Source organism: Capricornis sumatraensis, chromosome 6 (genome assembly GCF_032405125.1).
Source record: "Capricornis sumatraensis isolate serow.1 chromosome 6, serow.2, whole genome shotgun sequence".
NCBI classification, from domain to species: domain Eukaryota; kingdom Metazoa; phylum Chordata; class Mammalia; order Artiodactyla; family Bovidae; genus Capricornis; species Capricornis sumatraensis.
The window spans coordinates 90,621,460-90,639,894 of NC_091074.1; the positions used below are offsets into that span (position 1 = coordinate 90,621,460).

Consider the following 18,435-nt stretch of genomic DNA (forward strand, 5'->3'; position numbering starts at 1 on the left):
ATAGCTTTTTCTCATGTATTATTTACATTTGGGACAGGCCCCCCAACCTCCTAAATTGTGATGGATTTTACTCTCCCGTGTGTGTGTGTGTGTGTGTGTGTGTGTGTGTGTGTGTGTGTATGTGTGTGTGTGCCTACTTCTTAATAAAGGCAGATGATTTAGGCCCATTCCTGTCATTTGCAAATTGTGATTTCATTGGGTTCCTTTGGGAGGCCAGATGATAGGCAACCCAGTGTGAGTGCCAAGATTTTTAAAAATAGAAATATTGGCAAAAGAAAAATAGACATGCCAAGGGCCACAGACTAAGGAGCATGGGTACGCCATGCATGTGCACTTACAGATACCACACCCATTCCATTTTAGGAAGTAACCAAAGGGACCTAGACATGAGTGTTTGCTTTTCAAACTAGTGAAGTATTAACATACACGTTTGTGTTTTAAATGAGTAACTGGTATCATGGGAATTCCCTGGCCCTCCAATGGTTAGGACTTGGCACTTTCACTGCTGGAGCCTGGGGTCAATCCATGGTTGAGGAACTGTAAGGTCTGTAAGATCCTGTAAGCCACGTGGCAGAGCCTAAATAAATAATAACCAATAAAGGATTTTTTCAGAATAGTTTTCCTGTAATATCAATGTAGTATGTCTTTTCTAAACAAGGAAGTCCATTTGGCTAAAGCATGGTGCCCAAGGCTCAAGGAAGTCTACCTGGGTTGCTTCCTGTGTGAAATAGTTTTTGCACACAGCAAAGGGTCTCTTCCATTGGTCTTTTCCACTATCCTCAAATCCTATGCAACAATCTTCCAAATACTTATACATTTCAAGGGAATGGGTGGCACCCATCAACATGATCAGAACATTGTTCACAGGGGATGCATGGGAAATATACCACCTCATGTGTACAGAATTCAAGGTCAGCCCTGAAATTAGGGTCCCTGAAGATAAGGACGTATGCTGTTTTCAGTCAGGATCCAGAATCATAGGAGGAACCTGGAAAAAATTAAAATGTCAAATATCCATCCATTTTTGCCTTTCTTGGGGTACCGTTGAGATCTTCTACTTCTTTTTAATTCTTATTTGTACTGTGTGTGTGTGTGTGTGTGTGTGTGCATGTGCATGCGTGTGCTTAACTAATCTTGCCCCGAAGTTTACCCCGAAGAGTAAGCTACAGGAAATGCTACCCTGGGTCAGCCAGACAGCCCATCCTGTCCAGCTATGTGTTTGCCATCTGCCCAAAGTGACTTATTGTAATAGAACACAATAGTTGGCTATCCTCTGTGGCATTGACCTTGAAATTTAGATGTCTCCCAAACACCTGGAATTTCTTCATAGTAACTTATTAGAGATGGGTCATCATTAAAATGATCCAAACCAGTGGCTCTCAACATAGGTTACTCATTGGAATCCCGGTGAGGGAGGGGGCCCTGTGTGCCTGGGGCCCACTTTCACAGCGGTCTGGAGTACCTCCTGGGCATTAGGCATTTGTAAACTGTCCTGGTGATTCTAATGAGCAGTGAGGAGTTGGTAACCATTGATCTGATACCACCCCTACATAATTTTATATTTCACCTGTGAAACTCTTTAAGATTATTGTATCCAAGAATGTTCAATTTAGTTCAGCTCAGTCCAGTCACTCAGTCGTGTCTGACTCTTTGTGACCCTAGGGACTGGAGCATGCCAGGCCTCCCTGTTCATCACCAACTTCCGAAATTTACCCAAACTCATGTCCATTGAATCGATAGTGCCCTCCAACCATCTCATCCTCTGTTGTCCCCTTCTCCTTCCACCTTCAATCTTTCCCAGCATCGGGGTCTTTGCAAGGGAGTCAGCTCTTCAAATCAGGTGGCCAAAGTACTGGAGTTTCTGCTTGAGCATACAATGAACACCCAAGACTGATTTCCTTTAGGATGGACTGGTTGGCTCTCCTTGCGGTCAAAGGGACTCTCAAGAGTCTTCTGCAACACCACAGCTCAAAAGCATCAGTTCTTCGGTACTCAGCTTTCTTTATAGTCCAACTCTCACATTCATACATGACCACTGGAAAAACCATAGCCTTGACTAGACGGACCTTTGTTGGCAAAGTAATGTCTTTGCTTTTTAATATGCTGTCTAGGTTGGTCATAACTCTCCTTCCTAGGAGTAATCGTCTTTTAATGTCATGGCTATAGTCACCATTTGCAGTGATTTTGGAGCCCCCAAAATAAAGTCTGACACTGTTTCCACTGTTTCCCCGTCTATTTGCCATGAAGTGATGGGACCAGATGCCATGATCTTTGTTTTCTGAATGTTGAGCTTTAAGCCAACTTTTTCACTCTCCTTTCACTTTCATCAAGAGGCTCTTTAGTTCTCTGCTTTCTGCCATAAGGGTGGTATCATCTACATATCTAAGGTTATTGATATTTCTCCCGGCAATCTTGATTCCAGCCTCATCTAGCCCAGCATTTCTCATGATGTACTCTGCATCTAAGTTAAATATGCAGGGTGACAATATACAGCCTTGACATACTCCTTTTCCTATTTGGAACCAGTCTGTTGTTCTATGTCCAGTTCTGTTGCTTCTTGACCTGCATACAGATTTCTCAGGAGGCAAGTCAGGTGGTCTGGTATTCCCATCTCTTGAAGAGTTTTCCACAGTTTATTGTGATCCTCACAGCCGTGAATGTTAAGCACCTGTAAAGAATTGCAGTCATACACATATACCGAGGGCAATATACTAATATCTATTTTCTATCAAGTCTGTTCCCTAGACCTTTATGGAATAGGATTATATTTTACAGGCTGTGTTTTAATCTATATGTTTAATTTGTGGTTTATTCTCTAATAAACAGATATCTTCCCTTGTGGCTCAGCTGGTAAAGAATATGCCTGCAATGTGGGAGACCTGAGTTCAGTCCTTGGGTTGGGAAGATCCCGGGGAGGAAGGCGTGGCAACCCACTCCAGTATTTTTGCTGGAGAATTCCCATGGACAGAAGAACCTGGCAGGCTGCAGTCCATGGGGTCACAAAGAGTTAGACGAAACTGAGCGACTAAGCACACATACGTAAGCATATATCTTAAAATCAGGCAAGATGTTCCCTGAGGTCTCCTGCTGGCATAGAAAGAACACTACATTTCCATCCAGGAGATCTAAGGCCACACAATGTGAGATACTAAAGGCATTATACTTCCTGAAGACTCATTCTCTTCATCCTGAAGATGGGACAGTGTGAGAAACAAACAGAACAGTCTGTATGTGGGAAGTGCTTTGTAAACTTAATCCTGTACAAAATTGACCGCTCTGGTTCTTTCTACCAGTTCTGAGGTTCCGTGGTCTCTGGTACATGTAATACTTCAGCACTTTTTTTTGTCTTCAGGTCACTTTCTCCCAGCTTTTAGTGATGTTGTGTTTCTTCTTACTTCCAGTAGTCTAGACTTTGATAAGTAACAACTGCCTCCTCTGGTAAGCACATTGCACTTGTCATTTGATCTTAACTGTATGAGAAAGAGGCCTAAAGAGGTCATAGAGCTAATATGTGGCAGAGTCTGGATTCAAACCCAGACAGGCTGTCTGGGCACTTTTGCCATGTCACCTTACTGCCTGGTCATACTAGTCTCCTGAGAACAGGGTGGAGTCTTATTCATCTTTGTATTCACAAAGTCCAGTGTTATGTTTTGCAGTAGGCAAACTCAGTATGTTTGTTAAATGAATAACCGGTCTATATGTCCCTCTGGTTTTGATATCAATCAAAAGTGATAAAATACTTGGTTGGTTAACATTTTTATATCAGCCCTCTGTGATGTTTGTATAGTATATTTGTTTTGGGCTTTATTTTTTAACAGATTTTTGCTCAATTTTTACAAGAAGGGTTAATCATATGTCCTTACCTTCTATACTTAATTCACTGCTAAGTGTTGTTAATGGAGCAAAATATTAGAACCATAAATTTTTTTTCAGACCCCTTTTTCTCCCTCCAAAAAAGAAAGTGAAAGAAAGAAAAATAAACCCCCAATATTTTATTTATTTATATTCCTTCTTGTCCAAAACAGAAGTAAGCAAATTCTTAGAAAGCAAAATATAAAATGATAAAAGTAAGTTAAAGTAAGAAAACAGAAGCAACATGAAAATAATGTTAGGAAAATAATATGGGGCCAGAAATTATATTAGCATACAATATATATCCCCTGAAGTTCCTATGGCTGCCTTAAAGTTGGGTCACAGAGCTTTCTAGAAGAAGGAAAAGGGATAAATTTGCAGTATTCGTGAGGTAAACCAAACATTTGCCTAAGTCCAACTATTCCTGTTGTTGATACTACGGAGAAGTTTTTCCTGTGGGTCCTCACAGAAAATTTCTATTTAATGTAATAAACAGCCCTCTAAAACCATTCTTACAGTAAACACTGTGATGGATTTTATGGGCTGTTTTTTATAATGGATCTCAATAAAGGTTGATGGCTTCTTCCCAGAACATAGTGCAGTAAGAGGAATTTCGCACAGCACCAGGATGATGCATCCCATGCCAGCTGTGTGGTGGTCTGCCTTCACCTCAGAAAATCTCAGACCATCCTGGGTCAGAGTTTGAGTTTCAGCCAGCTCTGTGAACCTCCTGACCATTGGTTTGGGAGGGGCTGTGCACCCTGGTGTATGTTTCTTTGGGGAGCCAATCAGTTCAGTTCAGTTCAGTTGCTCAGTCGTGTCCGACTCTTTGTGGCCTCATGAATCGCAGCACGCCAGGCCTCCCTGTCCATCACCAACTCCCAGAGTTCACTCAGACTCACGTCCATCGAGTCAGTGATGCCATCCAACCATCTCATCCTCTGTCGTCCCCTTTTCTTCCTATCCCCAATCCTTCCCAGCATAAGAGTCTTTTCCAATGAGTCAACTCTTCGCATGAGGTGGCCAAAGTACTGGAGTTTCAGCTTTAGCATCATTCCAGGGCTGATCTCCTTCAGAATGGATTGGTATTGGGGAGCCAATAGTTTATAGCTAATGCTTCATTCAGAGAGGATCAAGAAATGGAAGAACTGAGTGTGCTTCCTCAGACAAGCTCATAGAAACTTCTGAGCAACAGTGAATTCAGGAATATGGTTACTAACAGAAAGAGATTCTGTTAGCCAGGTCACTGCAAAGCACTTTTAGGATAGCTCTCCTTTTTTGAAAACTATGCTTTATAAGGACTTCCACTGAGAAGCAGTCCTCTTTAGAAAGAAATTAGGCATTCGTTCTAATACAGGGACAAAACAGGCAATAATACGAATTATAATTTTTCTAAAGTCAAGCAGTCAAATTTTTAAAAAAGGTATCATAAAGGAATGTTACATTTTAAAATGATAGAGCAAAATTTAAAGACATAAACATAGGATAACTTAGCCCCTAATCCTTGCTTGTCATTATTTGCAACTTAAACTAACCTTGATTTTATTTCCAGATGTGTAGTCTCTTACCTTTTAATTTACCCTGAGCATATGTTGACTGTAGGGTCCTTCTGTAGCCAGCAAAAGCTTCTGGACCTTTCTCCCTTGTTTGGTACTAAAAGGCCCTTTGACTTCTAGTGGATGGGAGTGTAGTGTAGTGCCCATGGGAGTGTAATCTGCAGTCTGCAGCTATTTGGTTTAATTAAAGGGCTCCCCTGGTTTGCCCTCTCCGCCTTCTGCTTGCCTAGGAGGGCATGCTTCTCCTCATCCGTCTGGACTGCACCTCATCGCAAGGCAGTTATGAAACTGGTTATCACCATCATTTTCCATGGAAAGGAATCATTTCCTCTCAACTAAAAAAAAAAAAGGGTTTCCTTCCGAAAGTAATCCCCAGCCACTAGGTTAACTAAATGCTTTTATTTTAAAGCAATGGCATTTTTCTCGGCTTCTGAAATTTTCTGCAGCTATTATAAACTGCTTTGACAAGAAAGTTTCAGTAAACAAGTTTTTTTCAAAACTTGCATCTCTACTAGACAAATAATCTTTAAACATGTAATTCAAACAGAAAACATTTGTTTTTAAAAGATAGCTTTAAAGTACTTTCACCACATTTTCAAAGATAATTATTAGAGCATTCATCCTCAACTACAAGAATTTAAATTTTTTAAAAATAGTCTTCAAGTTTCTCCACATCCTACCTTCCCTAGGACCTGCTCATGAAGCAAGGTAGGTTTAGGTGGACAAAAGAAGAAATGTGTTGAGGTTATATTAAACATGATCAACAAGAATTAATATTTTTCCAGTGTCATGAAATATGTCATTCAAGATTAAATTCAGTTCCTACCACCATTTTGGAATACAACTTTAGTGATTAATATATGAGGGAATCTGAAATTTTTATTTCCCATTTGTAATTTTTTTAAAGCATCATTTTAGAAATACCCTGGCAGGGTTATTGATGTCCCATGGTGTCTCCTTTTTAAAAACGCACAATTCTGTTTTCTTTACAAAATAAGATATTTTAGTAGAGAAACAAAAAGGACTTAATTAGAAAGACCTTCATCTTAAGATTCTCCCCAGTGAAATTTCATATGCCATTTATTCAACCATTTATTCCTACATTGGACATTGAAATCCAATCAGGGAAACAGACATTTGATAAATTAGTAAAAATTGTTATAGTAGAACTGTAGTAGAACTTCCTTGACAGACCTGGGTTTGATCCCTGGGTTGAGAAGATCCCCTGGAGGAGGGAAAGGCTACCCACTCTAGTATTCTGGCCTGGAGAATTTCCATTCACTTAATACATTTATTGAGCATCTATCTACTATGTGCCAGGCAGTATTTTTAGTGACTGGATAAAGATCAGTAAGAGAAGAGACAGATCTCTTTCTTCCTGGATGTTGAAATCCAATCAGGGAAACAGACATTCAATAAATTAATAAAAATTGTTATAATAGAACTGTACTGTACAGGAGTGAATTCTAATGTAAACTACAGTAATGTTAGTCGTTCAGTCATGTCCGACTCTTTGTGACCCCATGAACTGTAGTCCACCAGGCTCCTCTGTCTATGGGATTCTCCAGGCAAGAGTACTGGAGTGGATTGCCATTCCCTGGACTTTACTTAATAATGTATCAAATATTGGTTCATTAACTGTAACAAATTCTCTCACTGATGCAAGATACTAATAATAAAGGAAACTGTGAGTTATGTATACAGGAACTTTGTGATATCTGCACAAATCTTTCTGATTTTCCTAAAAAATAAAGTCTCTTAATAAAAGATTTTAAATATCCATAAAAGATAATTACTTTAAAGGAAATAAATAGGATCTATTAGAAACAGAGCAGGAGGACGTAATTTGGATTGGGGAGTAAGGAAAGACCTTTCTGGAGAAGCATTGCTTAAGCCTAGAACTGGAGAATACGTAGAAGCCAGCTAGGCAAAGAAGGTACCATTTGAACTACCTTTGTAAATATCATTCTGGTTTCTTTGCTGAGGATGGATTGGGTTTGGGGAGCAAGAGGACAAAGAAGGAGTCAAGCGAGTAGGCACTTAGAATGCATCACAGGTGTGGCTACCCACTCAAAGTCCTAGAAGAGCAGAGTAACAGTAGGATGCTTGTTTTTGCTCAGCTTGTGCAAGAAACTGTTAGGTTCTCTGTGAATTGGGTGCTAGGAAGTTTAAAGGAGACTGTCAATGGCAGCAAGCGGGGGTTCCCAGGTCTCAGTTCCTAAGATCTTTCCAGTGGCTCAGTGGGATTTTTAGAATGAGGAATGATCAGTGTGTGTGTGTGTGTGTGTGTGTGTGTGTGTGTGTGTGTGTGTGTATTTGAGACCACAACCAGATGAAAATTATAAGGGGAGAAGGCTTTTAATTACTAACTACCCAGCTGTAACAGCAAATTTTTATACAAGTATGTATAAGGTTTAATTTGCAATAGTTACCTTTCCTCCTGCTGCTGAATTGTTGAAATTTACTTTGGCTTTGTTTCTTCTAAGACTGCATATTTTTTAATTGTTGCTAAATCAACCAAGAGGACACTTAAGAAAGGTCCATTTAGGCATGGCACTGTACATCAATATTGAACTGCTGGTATCAGGGTTTTTAGGGACAGTGAATTCCCAAGGAAAAAACTTCTACTGGGTAGATGGAAATGTCGGTTGGTGATAGATTTCTATTGATTCTGGAACTGTTTTTAGTAGCATGAACGCTTAAATAGTTCAAAGTTTTATTTCCATTTTAAATTAAGCAGCTCTACAATTACATAATCCACTTTATCATTTGTAATGTTTACCTGCCTATGTATGTGCATTTGAGACTTGCAAGCTATGTTATTTTTATGCATTTCTTTTACAGTACAAACATTGTATGTGATGGTTGTACATCATGTATAAAAAGATTCGGTAACACTTTGAAAAATCTTTAGCAAATGAGCATGCATTTCATAGCACTTAGACAATAATGGTTAATATGTCGATTTAACGCTCTGTAGGCTTTTCTTTTTTTAATTCCGGGAAACACAAACACAAGTCAAGAATCTCCCATTTGAGCAGAACTGTTGTTTGTTTTAGGAAACAGAAATGCATCATCAATGTAATTTTAAGTAGTTCAGTTATGAATATGGGATGAAGGGATAAAATGAAGTTTTCTACTCTGATGTCTCCATTAAGTAGCTCCCCTTTGTGTAAAATACTCCATGGCAAAGTTGCTTCTATTTAAAGTAGTGAGTTTGATCTTGGCTTTGATCTAAAGCTTTTGATCTTGAAAGAAGGATGGAGTAGCAATAAAGAGAGAGCAAGAGAGATTTTCTTTAGAGAAATGCGATAAAGTTAAAGGAATGGTCAAGATCAGCAAACGCGAGTGCGACCCGACTCCTCCTCAAGCACTCACCACCCCCCCCACCCCACCCCCCCCCCCAGGCTGGCTCAGCTGCTGAGGATGGAAAGAAAGCCTTTTGGAGGGTCGGCGGAAAAAAATGAGGGTATCGTACACTTTTCTAAACCAAGTGGAAACTTCACCCCTATTTTTGAAAAAGTATTGTCCCCTTCTTAAATTCTACTAGTCGCTTTGGCGGGGGGAAGGGGGGGCGAAAGCCGGGCGAGAGCACCGCCAGCCGCGCTCAACAAGAGCGCATCAGCTCCCGCGACCCGCGGGCGGAGCTCGGAGTTTGCCTTTCACGCGCTCGCGGCTTCTCCCCCAGGAGGTCACCTGCCTCCTCCCCGGAGTCCGGAGGGGGCACTGAAAAACGTCAACTTAATGGCGTCTCATTCTTTCCCAGGGGAAACTCCATTAGGAAAGTTCCTCTCCCTCCGCGAAGGCCATCTGAACACTTGGGTTTCTGACTCGCAGAGCGAGTTCAGGCTGGCGGCGGCGGTGAGGGCGCTTCTCCCGCTAAGCCCTTTCGCCGGCCGGCGGGTAGCACTTCTGCTCCCACCGCGGCCGAGAAGCCCTTTCGCGGGTACCCCAGGTCCCGCATGGGTGGGACTGGAAAGGTAAGCGCGCGCGCCGGGGTCGACCAGCGCCAGGGAGGGCGCGGGCCCGCGCGCGGAGAAGAAAGATGTTTGCGAAGAGAACAATAAAATAGCCGGCACGCCGGCGGGGGTGGGGGCAGAGGCGACCTGCGGGGAGGGTGGCGCGGCCGCCTATACCTTTAAGGCAGGCCCCGCCCCCGCCCAGCGCCCGCCCGCCGCCCGCGCCGCCGCCCGGGCCCCGCGCCGCCCGCCGCCCGCCCTGCGCCTTAGGTGTTGCGGGCCTCTAGCGCCCGCCGCTTTCCGCTGGGGCGGCGGGGCGACGGCTCTGAGCGCGGGCTCCGGCGCCCGGCTCTCACCTTCACCTACTGCGGGCGAGGTAGGGGGTCAGCGCGCCGAGTTGGTGGGGCGCGGGGGAGGGAGGCTGGGGCGGCTCCCGGGATAAACTTGACTCTGTCCCCTTCCCCCGCAGCCGCTGCAGAGGGAGCGCCAGGCCCTGGCGGAGTGCGGGCTCGCGCAGCAAGTGAGCGCCGAGGTGAGTGCGGGCGACGCGGTCCACGCGCTCCCCCCCCTGCCTCCCCGGGCCGTGGGTCCCGCGTTGCATCCCTGGCACGGAGCCCGGGATCGGCGGCGGCGGCGCGCGACAACGGTGGGTAAGATGGCCCTCGTCCGGGGGCTCTTGCGCACACCGGTGCGGGGGCGCCCGGGCGGGCTACTGACGGAGGGAGCGGCCGGAGCGAAGGTCACGGCCTCGGCCCGCCGCAGACCCGAGGGCCCGCAGCGTTGAGGCGGCCTCTGGATGCCCTAAAGGTGCCGGTGGCTCCCCCAGGTGAAGCCGAGGAAGGCTGCGTCGTGAGGCCGTCGATCGTTTCTTTTCTCACGCTGAGGGGCGGCCCTGGGGACCTGTTGTCCTATGTTTAAAATGCCCTGTGGTTTTTGAACTTCAGGTCGCGAAATGGGTCCGAGTGAACCGGAGACCCCGAAAACGGAAACGAAAGGACAGAGAAGAAGTGTTTGAGAAGGTAGGGGTCCCCGAAAGAGAGCACTGGATGGAGTTCTTGATCAGTCTCCCCATCTGCCCCCCTCCCCCCAATACTTGGTCACAACAATAGGGTAGCATTTTTTTTTTTACGTTTTAATTAAATTTGCAGTAAACCTTAGATTTACCTAGGTATAGTTCTATAGAAATACTGATTGATAATCCTATTGATTATCAACGTACTTTGTTCTCAGGAAGTGAAAACGACCCAGGATGCAGATTTCTTTCATGCTCTTTAAATAGAGCATCAGGACAAAAAGCCAGTTCCATTACATTATTACATTAGACCAGTAACATTATGGTATGTGGTATTACTATGATATAATATCTCTAAAAACCAGGGAGTGTTCTGAATAAATGACCCACAGTATAAGGTTTCTCTGTTTGATCCTGAGAGAGACCACTCACACTTATTAATTTAGACTATAGAGTACTCTCAAAAATGGAGAGAGAAGATGAAAGTAGTGTATTACTTTTGAAACAGTGGAGGGATTTTGTTTACTTAAAGCAAATGAGAAATTTGTTTTTCTATATTTAGAATTTCAGTATGCTACTTTGCAGAAGTTTGGACTACCTGTTTTCTCCTGAAATTGTATTAAGTTAAAACTTGATTTGTCATTGTAGTAAATATTGTGAAATAAGGTAAGTAGTTTGTTATTTCCTGAGTGCTTTTGTTGAAAACTCTTAAAAATGAATGTTTTTACAAACATTGCAGCAGGTAGGATTTTTGTTGCTTTGGCTTTAATTATTTTACTGTTTTTTGATTCTTGAAAGCACCAAGGGATTAAAATAGCAGTGTGTTGTTTTTCTGCTGCTTAGAATGTATGATGAATCATTTCTGACTCTGAAGCCAAATTCTTGCTGATAGCATTGCTGCCAATTTCTGTGATGTGTTGCCTTAGTATGGGCATTGCAGCGTCCGAGAATGTGCACAAAGCACATCATAATGAAGGTGATACCAAAGTTTCAGAGTGCATTTAAGGATACCGAGGGCAGCTTCTGAGAGAATTACAAAAAGAACTGGCCTAGGAGTTCGGTCATTTGTAAGGAGACATTCAGTGTGTGAAAAGCCCTTCCCTTTTTAAACAAAGAGTCGTACATGTCACTTCCGTTACACAGTAATAGAAAAAGTGGTCATTTTGAACTGGCTTGAGTTTTCTGGCTGTACCTTAGCATGCTATGGTAGGTTGTGTTGGTTTAACTTTTCATGGTCTAGGTGTTTTTAAAAATGTTTGTGAGGTGATGGATGAATGAGATCATAAAATGTCCAAAGAAGGAAAAAGAATTACAAATTGGCTCATTTAGTGGTTAAAAAAATATTTTTTAGCTATTATTTTTTTAAACCCAAAGTAAGATTATCCAAGCACACAGTGTTTCATGCATAAAAGGGGTAACCCTTTGTGGATTACCAGGTAATCACTACCAGAATCTGAATTTGAAGTAACCATATATGTGACACCCACTGTGTTACCCATCTGTGACCTGACCACCGCCCTCTGAGAATGAGGCTAGGGACTGAGGAGTTTGCCTTCCAAGAACACTGGAGTTCTTCACTGAGCATTTCTCCTTGAGAGAGGCTATTGTGTTGGAGCTTATGGGGATAACGTGCTTCTGACTTTTCTTAGAAATTGTGGGCAGTAGTTTTGAGGACGACATGAAAATGAAGTGGGTTGAGACTGTCATGCCGAGCTTCCTTTCAGGGAATGAAGCTTAAAGCTGACTAGCTTTGAGGGTGGAGGTGGGGGGAGGGGGGGCAAGAAGGGGGATGGTTTAAGAATTGTGTAAGAGAGTATTTATTATCAATGTCTCCAGTTTTTCCTTCTGGTTCTGCACAGCAGCTCAGCCCTTTGCCCACTGTTTTGCCTCTGCTCTGCCTTAGAGTTTGGAGCTCACTGAGGCAAAGCATGTGATATTTTCAAGGACAGGGAGAAAGGGGGTGCGATTAGCCACCAAGGGCGTTAGAACAAGTTCTGAAAGACACAGAAGCTGTACAGCAGCTGGTAGCCGAGGTGTGTCTTCTGATTGCCTGAGTGTCTATTCCAAAATATGGATCAAATTGTGTGGTATTGAATATTCAAACCTAGGTCTTATGTTAACCTTTTGCTGGGATTTGAACCTGTCATTCATTGGAATCTAGGTTGTTAATTTAACATGGAGTTGAGCTACGTTTTTTTAACTGTTCACCATGCCACAGGTAGAAGCATATTCGTCAATTTTTCTTTTTTCATGCATTTACTGTTTTCCTATAACGTTAGAATTTTTCTCCTTTTATTTATTTTATGTAACTGTAAAGTAAGAAAGTTTAGTTGTTTCTGTAGGTTGGACATGTAAAATCTAGCTGTCGCTTTTATTTGCCTACTTTGTCTTGGCCCCTTTCTCCCCCTCCTGCTGCCCTTTCCTCCATCCCCTAGGTCTCTGTTTGCATCTTCAGGCCTCAGGCAGGATTCAGCCCCAGGCATGAACTGGGGGATGACTGGTCTGTATTTAACTCTGCTAGGTCATAGCATTTTTCCTCTGACTTTCAGTGACCGGGGGAAAGCCATCTTCTGACCTGCCTGAGGAAGGAAAACAAAAAGCAGTGGCGCAAGGCCAGGGTCTTAAAAATGGGCATTTGGCTGGAGTTCAACATTAAAGAATGTGATTTTATGGGAATAATTATTTTCCCTCCTTAAAATCTTGAAAGTGCTAAGTGGTGGGCATAACCTGGTATAGCTTGAAATACTAGTTGAGGTTTTCAGTGAACTTAGAAGGAGAAGCAAAACAAACTTGTCCTGTGCCCAACTGTGGGTTAAAATAACGAATAAGGAAATAAAGTAAGCTGATGGAGCGAGAGGTACCCCTGCAAAAGTGCTTTCAGATGCTCTCCTGGCTGGCGCTGCTGTGTCGCCTCTATCCTACCCACCCACCAGGTAGCTCTGCTGTCTTTCTGTGCCACCTAACAGGTTTTCACTTCTTGTCTTTCTGAAAATGAGGCTTTTTTTGGTCTGCATTTTCCGCTATGTTCTCTGACATTTGTTTCCATTTTATTTTATCTTTAGGTTTTAACTCTTTTTTCCACTGGTGTCACTTAATTTCTTTACTTTTTTGGTTTGTTTATTTGTTTTCTCAATTTTCAGTTTAAAAACTCACCTCTCTTTTGCTTTTAGTCTCAGGTGTTTTTCTCCTTACCTTCTGATATTCTTCCTTTTTCACTATTTCGAGTTCCTTTTATTTAGTTTGAATAATTTATGCAACAGAAAGGCAAGGGGAGGTGAACAACTATACAAAGAACAATTAGGATGAATGGATAAGCCTGCTCTGCAACGGACTGGTTAAACAATGGTGATACCAACAGTGAATTGTACAGTGTATTGTACAGTGTACATTTTTAAAAATAATGTTAATAGATTTTACTAAGTGACTATTGGTTTTGAAAGAACACACGTTTTTTCCTGCTTTTATCTTTAACTGATTCAAAGATAAATGCCAATTATCCATTGTATTCAAAGACTAAGGAGTAATATAACATTCTTATAAATATATATGTGTAAAATAATACAATGTTTTTGATACTTCTTTTATCAGTATTTCAGGGATTAGGATATACTGTAGAATAATAATTTATGAAATCATATATTTGAAGAAAATACCTGAATGGTGTTAATGATTTATTTTTTAAGAGAAGGAAAATTCCAGTTTTCATATTTGAAGGAAGCATTCTTCCTACTTTATGCACATCTGATAACAGAGAGAACAAATTTTAAGATACTCATTTCTGGTTATGATGTCAGAAGTATTCACCGGCATACTTTCAAAACATTGGAAATTCGACAATACTAAGCTTTGCTGTTATTATTAACAAGCACTCTTTCCTGTGAGTTTGTTTCCAAGTAAGAGTCTTGGTGAGGGTGAGATTGGTCTCTGTTATGAGTAGTTAGAAGAAACACTAGGTACAAATGGTTTCCAACAAAAGCACCCTGTAAGGTTACCTTAATTATTCTTTGCTGCTAGAACCTGAAAAATAATACCCTTGAGCATAAAATTGTTTAAATTTTAGTGAAATTTTTCCTTGAAATATCGAGTGAAACATGAAAGTCTAGGAAGGTGGTTGTGAAAATGGATTTATGATATTCAGTGGCCATTTTAGTAGGAGCCAAAAGGATAAATTCGATTTTCTGAGTCTTTCAGAGAAAAATACTGGACCTATTTTGTTTGTGATACTAAATTCCGGACCATTTTCACTCTGCTTTTGTTTCACTTGTTCTTTCCACACGCTTGATTCTGAAGTCCTTGATAGACTTGATAATAATTCACAGAACATTTTTTAAATCCAACTTGATTTAGGCATTTTGCCACTTTTATTGGTCCTTTTAAAATTTTACACATTCTAGGAGAATGTTTTTATTACAATTCTGATACTGAAATATTCAACATGATAAAGGTAGGTACAGATTTTAAACTAATAAAGTCCTTTACTGCTATTTGTCTTTTGTGACCAAGATCTGTTTTCTATTTGGTTTATGATTTCTGGAAAACAGTATTTAAGACTAATAAAAATTATCTGGTTCTTTCTTGGATCTGTAACAGCAGATGGCAACTGTGTTAGGCTTGACTCTGGAGCTGTTAGGAAACAGAGCTTGGCAGAATGGTGCCAGATGAATTTAAGGAGTGCTGAACTGAAGGGTCTTCTTTTCTTTATAGGAGCTACTCAGATTTAGCAAAATGGTAGGTGCGGCAGCCAGTCTTATGTAATTGAGGCAGTCTTCGTGCTGAGTGGTTTCCCAGACATTGGTGCCCTTTCCTTTTTTCAAAAATGCTCTTGCCCTGTGAGAATTCATAACCAGTCTACATATATATAGCTGTAATCTCTTACAATAGCTTCATTGATACTTGATCTCTCGTAGAAAAGCTTTATGGATTCGAATGAGTCACAGCTCTGGAGGCACCAGCCGCCCTCCCTCACGCCCTCCCTATCAGTGAGTGCCTTTGTGTCCTGCGTTGTTCTGATTGTGCCTTTGGATGACAACTTACTTGAGTGATGGGGGGAGGCAGAATAATTTATTAAAAATAATTACAAAGAAACCAAACAAAAGGGTAATTACGACACTGTTAATATGCAATTTGTTATATTGCTGAAATATTTCAAACTCAGTCTTTTTTGTGGGTCTCCCTTTTTTTCTCTGTAAATCCCTAGAAATCCCTACATAGTTTACAAAATTTTCTGTACCTAGGTCTCAGATGAGACCTAGTTTCACAGGATCTTAGTTGTTTTTCTTTTTACCCCTTGGCTGGATCAAGATAGAATTGCTGATAAAATGTGTTTTTGATAGCCTCACGAAGGAATTCTGACCTGTTTAATTTTGTATCATTACATTTTCATCTGTTTCATAGATTTTTTTTTTAAAGACTGCAGTTCTTTAAAAAAAAAAAATGTGAGAATTCCGAGTGTACTGAAATTCCTTCCCATTTTCAGCTGACATGATAGGAAAAATTTAAAGTATTGTTATCCATTTACCCTCGCGCACTTATTCACATAGTTTAAAAAGAACCTTTGAATGGAACTATTAATATAATAATAGCTGACACTTGTCATGTGTCAAGCACTCTTTTAAGTGCTGTATGTGTATCAGCTCGTGTAAATGTACCATTAAAGTAGTGTCACAAAATAGCAATATGATGTGAGGATGTTGTAGACTGTGTCAAGCACTTTGTGAAGGTAGATGAATTATAAACAAGTTGAATAATTGCTGTAGAAGAGAATGCTTTGGGCAAGATTTTAAAATTGTTTTTAACCCAGGCTATTGACAGTCCTAGACCACCAACATTTAAAGCATACGTTTCAAAGTTAAGAAAATCTCAACCAGCATGTATTTTGAAAACACTTGAAAGTGTGCAGATAATTACACTGGTGTTGATTTTAGCAGATTCGATGCCAGCAGCCATCAACTCTTATATGCCGTGAGAGATGAAAGCCATTTTAATATAAAACATAAGAGTTTGGGTAGAAAAGGAAGGCGGGCAGGGAAAAATTTCGTGACTTCTAGTTTTATAGGAAGCATTAGTTACATTCCTGTGACAGAATGCTTTACTTGGCAGTCATTCCTCATATTAGGCATTTTAGTGAACTGCTGTTTGTGCCTGGTATCATATGGCACTAACAAGATGCATTATTTTAGTAGCACCTACTGGTATCAGTGTAGTTTAGGGCCTGTCATTGTCTCCATTAATCTTCTATTTTAGGAGGTCGACACTAGCATGTGTCTTTAAGTCTAGCCAACATATATTTCATTTATATTTTTGGGTCCCTACAGAAGGGAAAAATGACACTCAAGCATTGTGTTTTCAGTGCTTAGAAAAGGACCTAATTATATACACCCTCGGCAAATATTTGTTGAATCAACTAGATGCATGAATCTCACTAATGGTACTTTTATATAAAGTCTTACCTGGCTTCTGCATTAAGAAATTTTAATGACAGAGTTTTTCACTAAAGCACATTTGGTAGAGCTTTACTATCAGTCGTGGGTCATCTTTTTCATCTTTTCTATAAAAAGCTCAAAGCCAGGAAGACTGACACTGACTCCAGCTCTGCCTCCTACTTGTGTGCTCCGTAAGTTTGTCGCTTGAGTTTTGCTTTTATCTGAAAATCTTTGTATTTTGTCCAGGTAAGCCAATTTGTATTAATTATAAAATTAATATGTTCTGTTTTATACATTTTTTTCTTTTGTCCTTTTTTTGGTATTTAGGAAGGCTTGTGTTTTTGTTCTAATGGTTACTTTCACATGATAACACATTTTTGCCTCTTGTTCACTTTTGTTTGCTTATGTGTATTGATTTCTTTGCAATATTTAATATCTAAAATTAGATATTAACCTTTTCTCACCTCTCTCCTCTTTGTCTTCCATCCTGTGACTTGAAGTGTTTTATCTTTCAATTTCCAGATAAATACCTGTAACAGTCAACAAACTAATGTATTTTTCATATAATTTTCCCATCCCCTTTATCCTTTATGATAGCTGTACTATACCTACAATGTCAGAGCATGTAGCCATTACATATTATTACTGTATCCTTTATAAAATCACTTAGCTTTAATTCTGCAAGTAAGTCTATATTTAATGCTCATCATCTACCCTTATATTGATCTTTAGTCTTCTGGTGTTTTGAAGCTAGTTCTGTAGTGGATTTCTGAGGAAGAGCTTGGGGCAGCAGTATTTCCTGAGCTCTTGTATGTTTATAAATTATACGCTTTGTACATGAAGGTCAGTTCAACTAAACATAAAATCCTTGGCTCATATTTTCTTTAAGTATCTTGAATATGTCCCTCCATTGTCTTGCGTAAAGTCTGACACTAGCGTCATTTCTTTTCGTCAGAGTGACCTGCTTTTTCTCCTGGATGCCTAGATTTTTTTTTTTTAATTCCAAAAATTTTTGTTTAATATATCTCATTGTGGGTCCATTTTCCCAACTGTCACTCGCTTTTGAGCTTTACTTTTCTTGATCTGTAAGATGAGAATAATGACAACTGTTTTTGCTTGCTCAGAGAGTGGATTTGAAGACTAAATAAGATACTGTATGTAAAGTGCTTTAAATTTATTTTACTTCTTACTGTTTAAAGCCCCTTGTCAGGAACTTTAAAATTTTACAGTATTTCATTTTATAGTCAGTTGGATTTCAATTGGCTTTATGTTTGTGAGAAATCTAAGTGGATACTCCAAAGTCTACTTTGTGTACATGGCAATAAATGAGCTCACTCTGATCCACTCGGGCAGAACCACTGGCCTAAAAGCACTGTTACTTTTTGCAAACACCTCTTTAGAAATTCCATCTCCTTCGTAATCCTCTCATATGTTAGTTTCCCACAAAAAACTCTGGGTTTAATTTTTAATGAATTAATTTTTAATTAATTTTTTATTTTTCACTTATATGTGCATAAAAGAACACAGAGGGGAAAAAGGACTATTCTTCAGAGAGCTGAAAACCTTAAATGAATCTAATCAGTCAGCATATTTTCTTAGATTTGTTGTATATAAGGCCTTGTATAAGACGCTGC

The 18,435-nt window shown here is 40.5% G+C and overlaps 1 protein-coding gene across 1 annotated transcript in view; it reads left to right on the top strand.

The window, feature by feature from the left end:
- The window catches only part of AOPEP (aminopeptidase O (putative)), a 344,774-nt gene that overhangs the window by 256,748 nt on the left and 69,591 nt on the right, over positions 1-18,435 (top strand). Inside the window, exons 11-12 of the mRNA XM_068973712.1 lie at positions 9,837-9,899; positions 10,312-10,386. Coding sequence (XP_068829813.1) covers positions 9,837-9,899; positions 10,312-10,386 — 138 coding nt within the window. The remainder of the gene's footprint in view (positions 1-9,836; positions 9,900-10,311; positions 10,387-18,435) is intronic.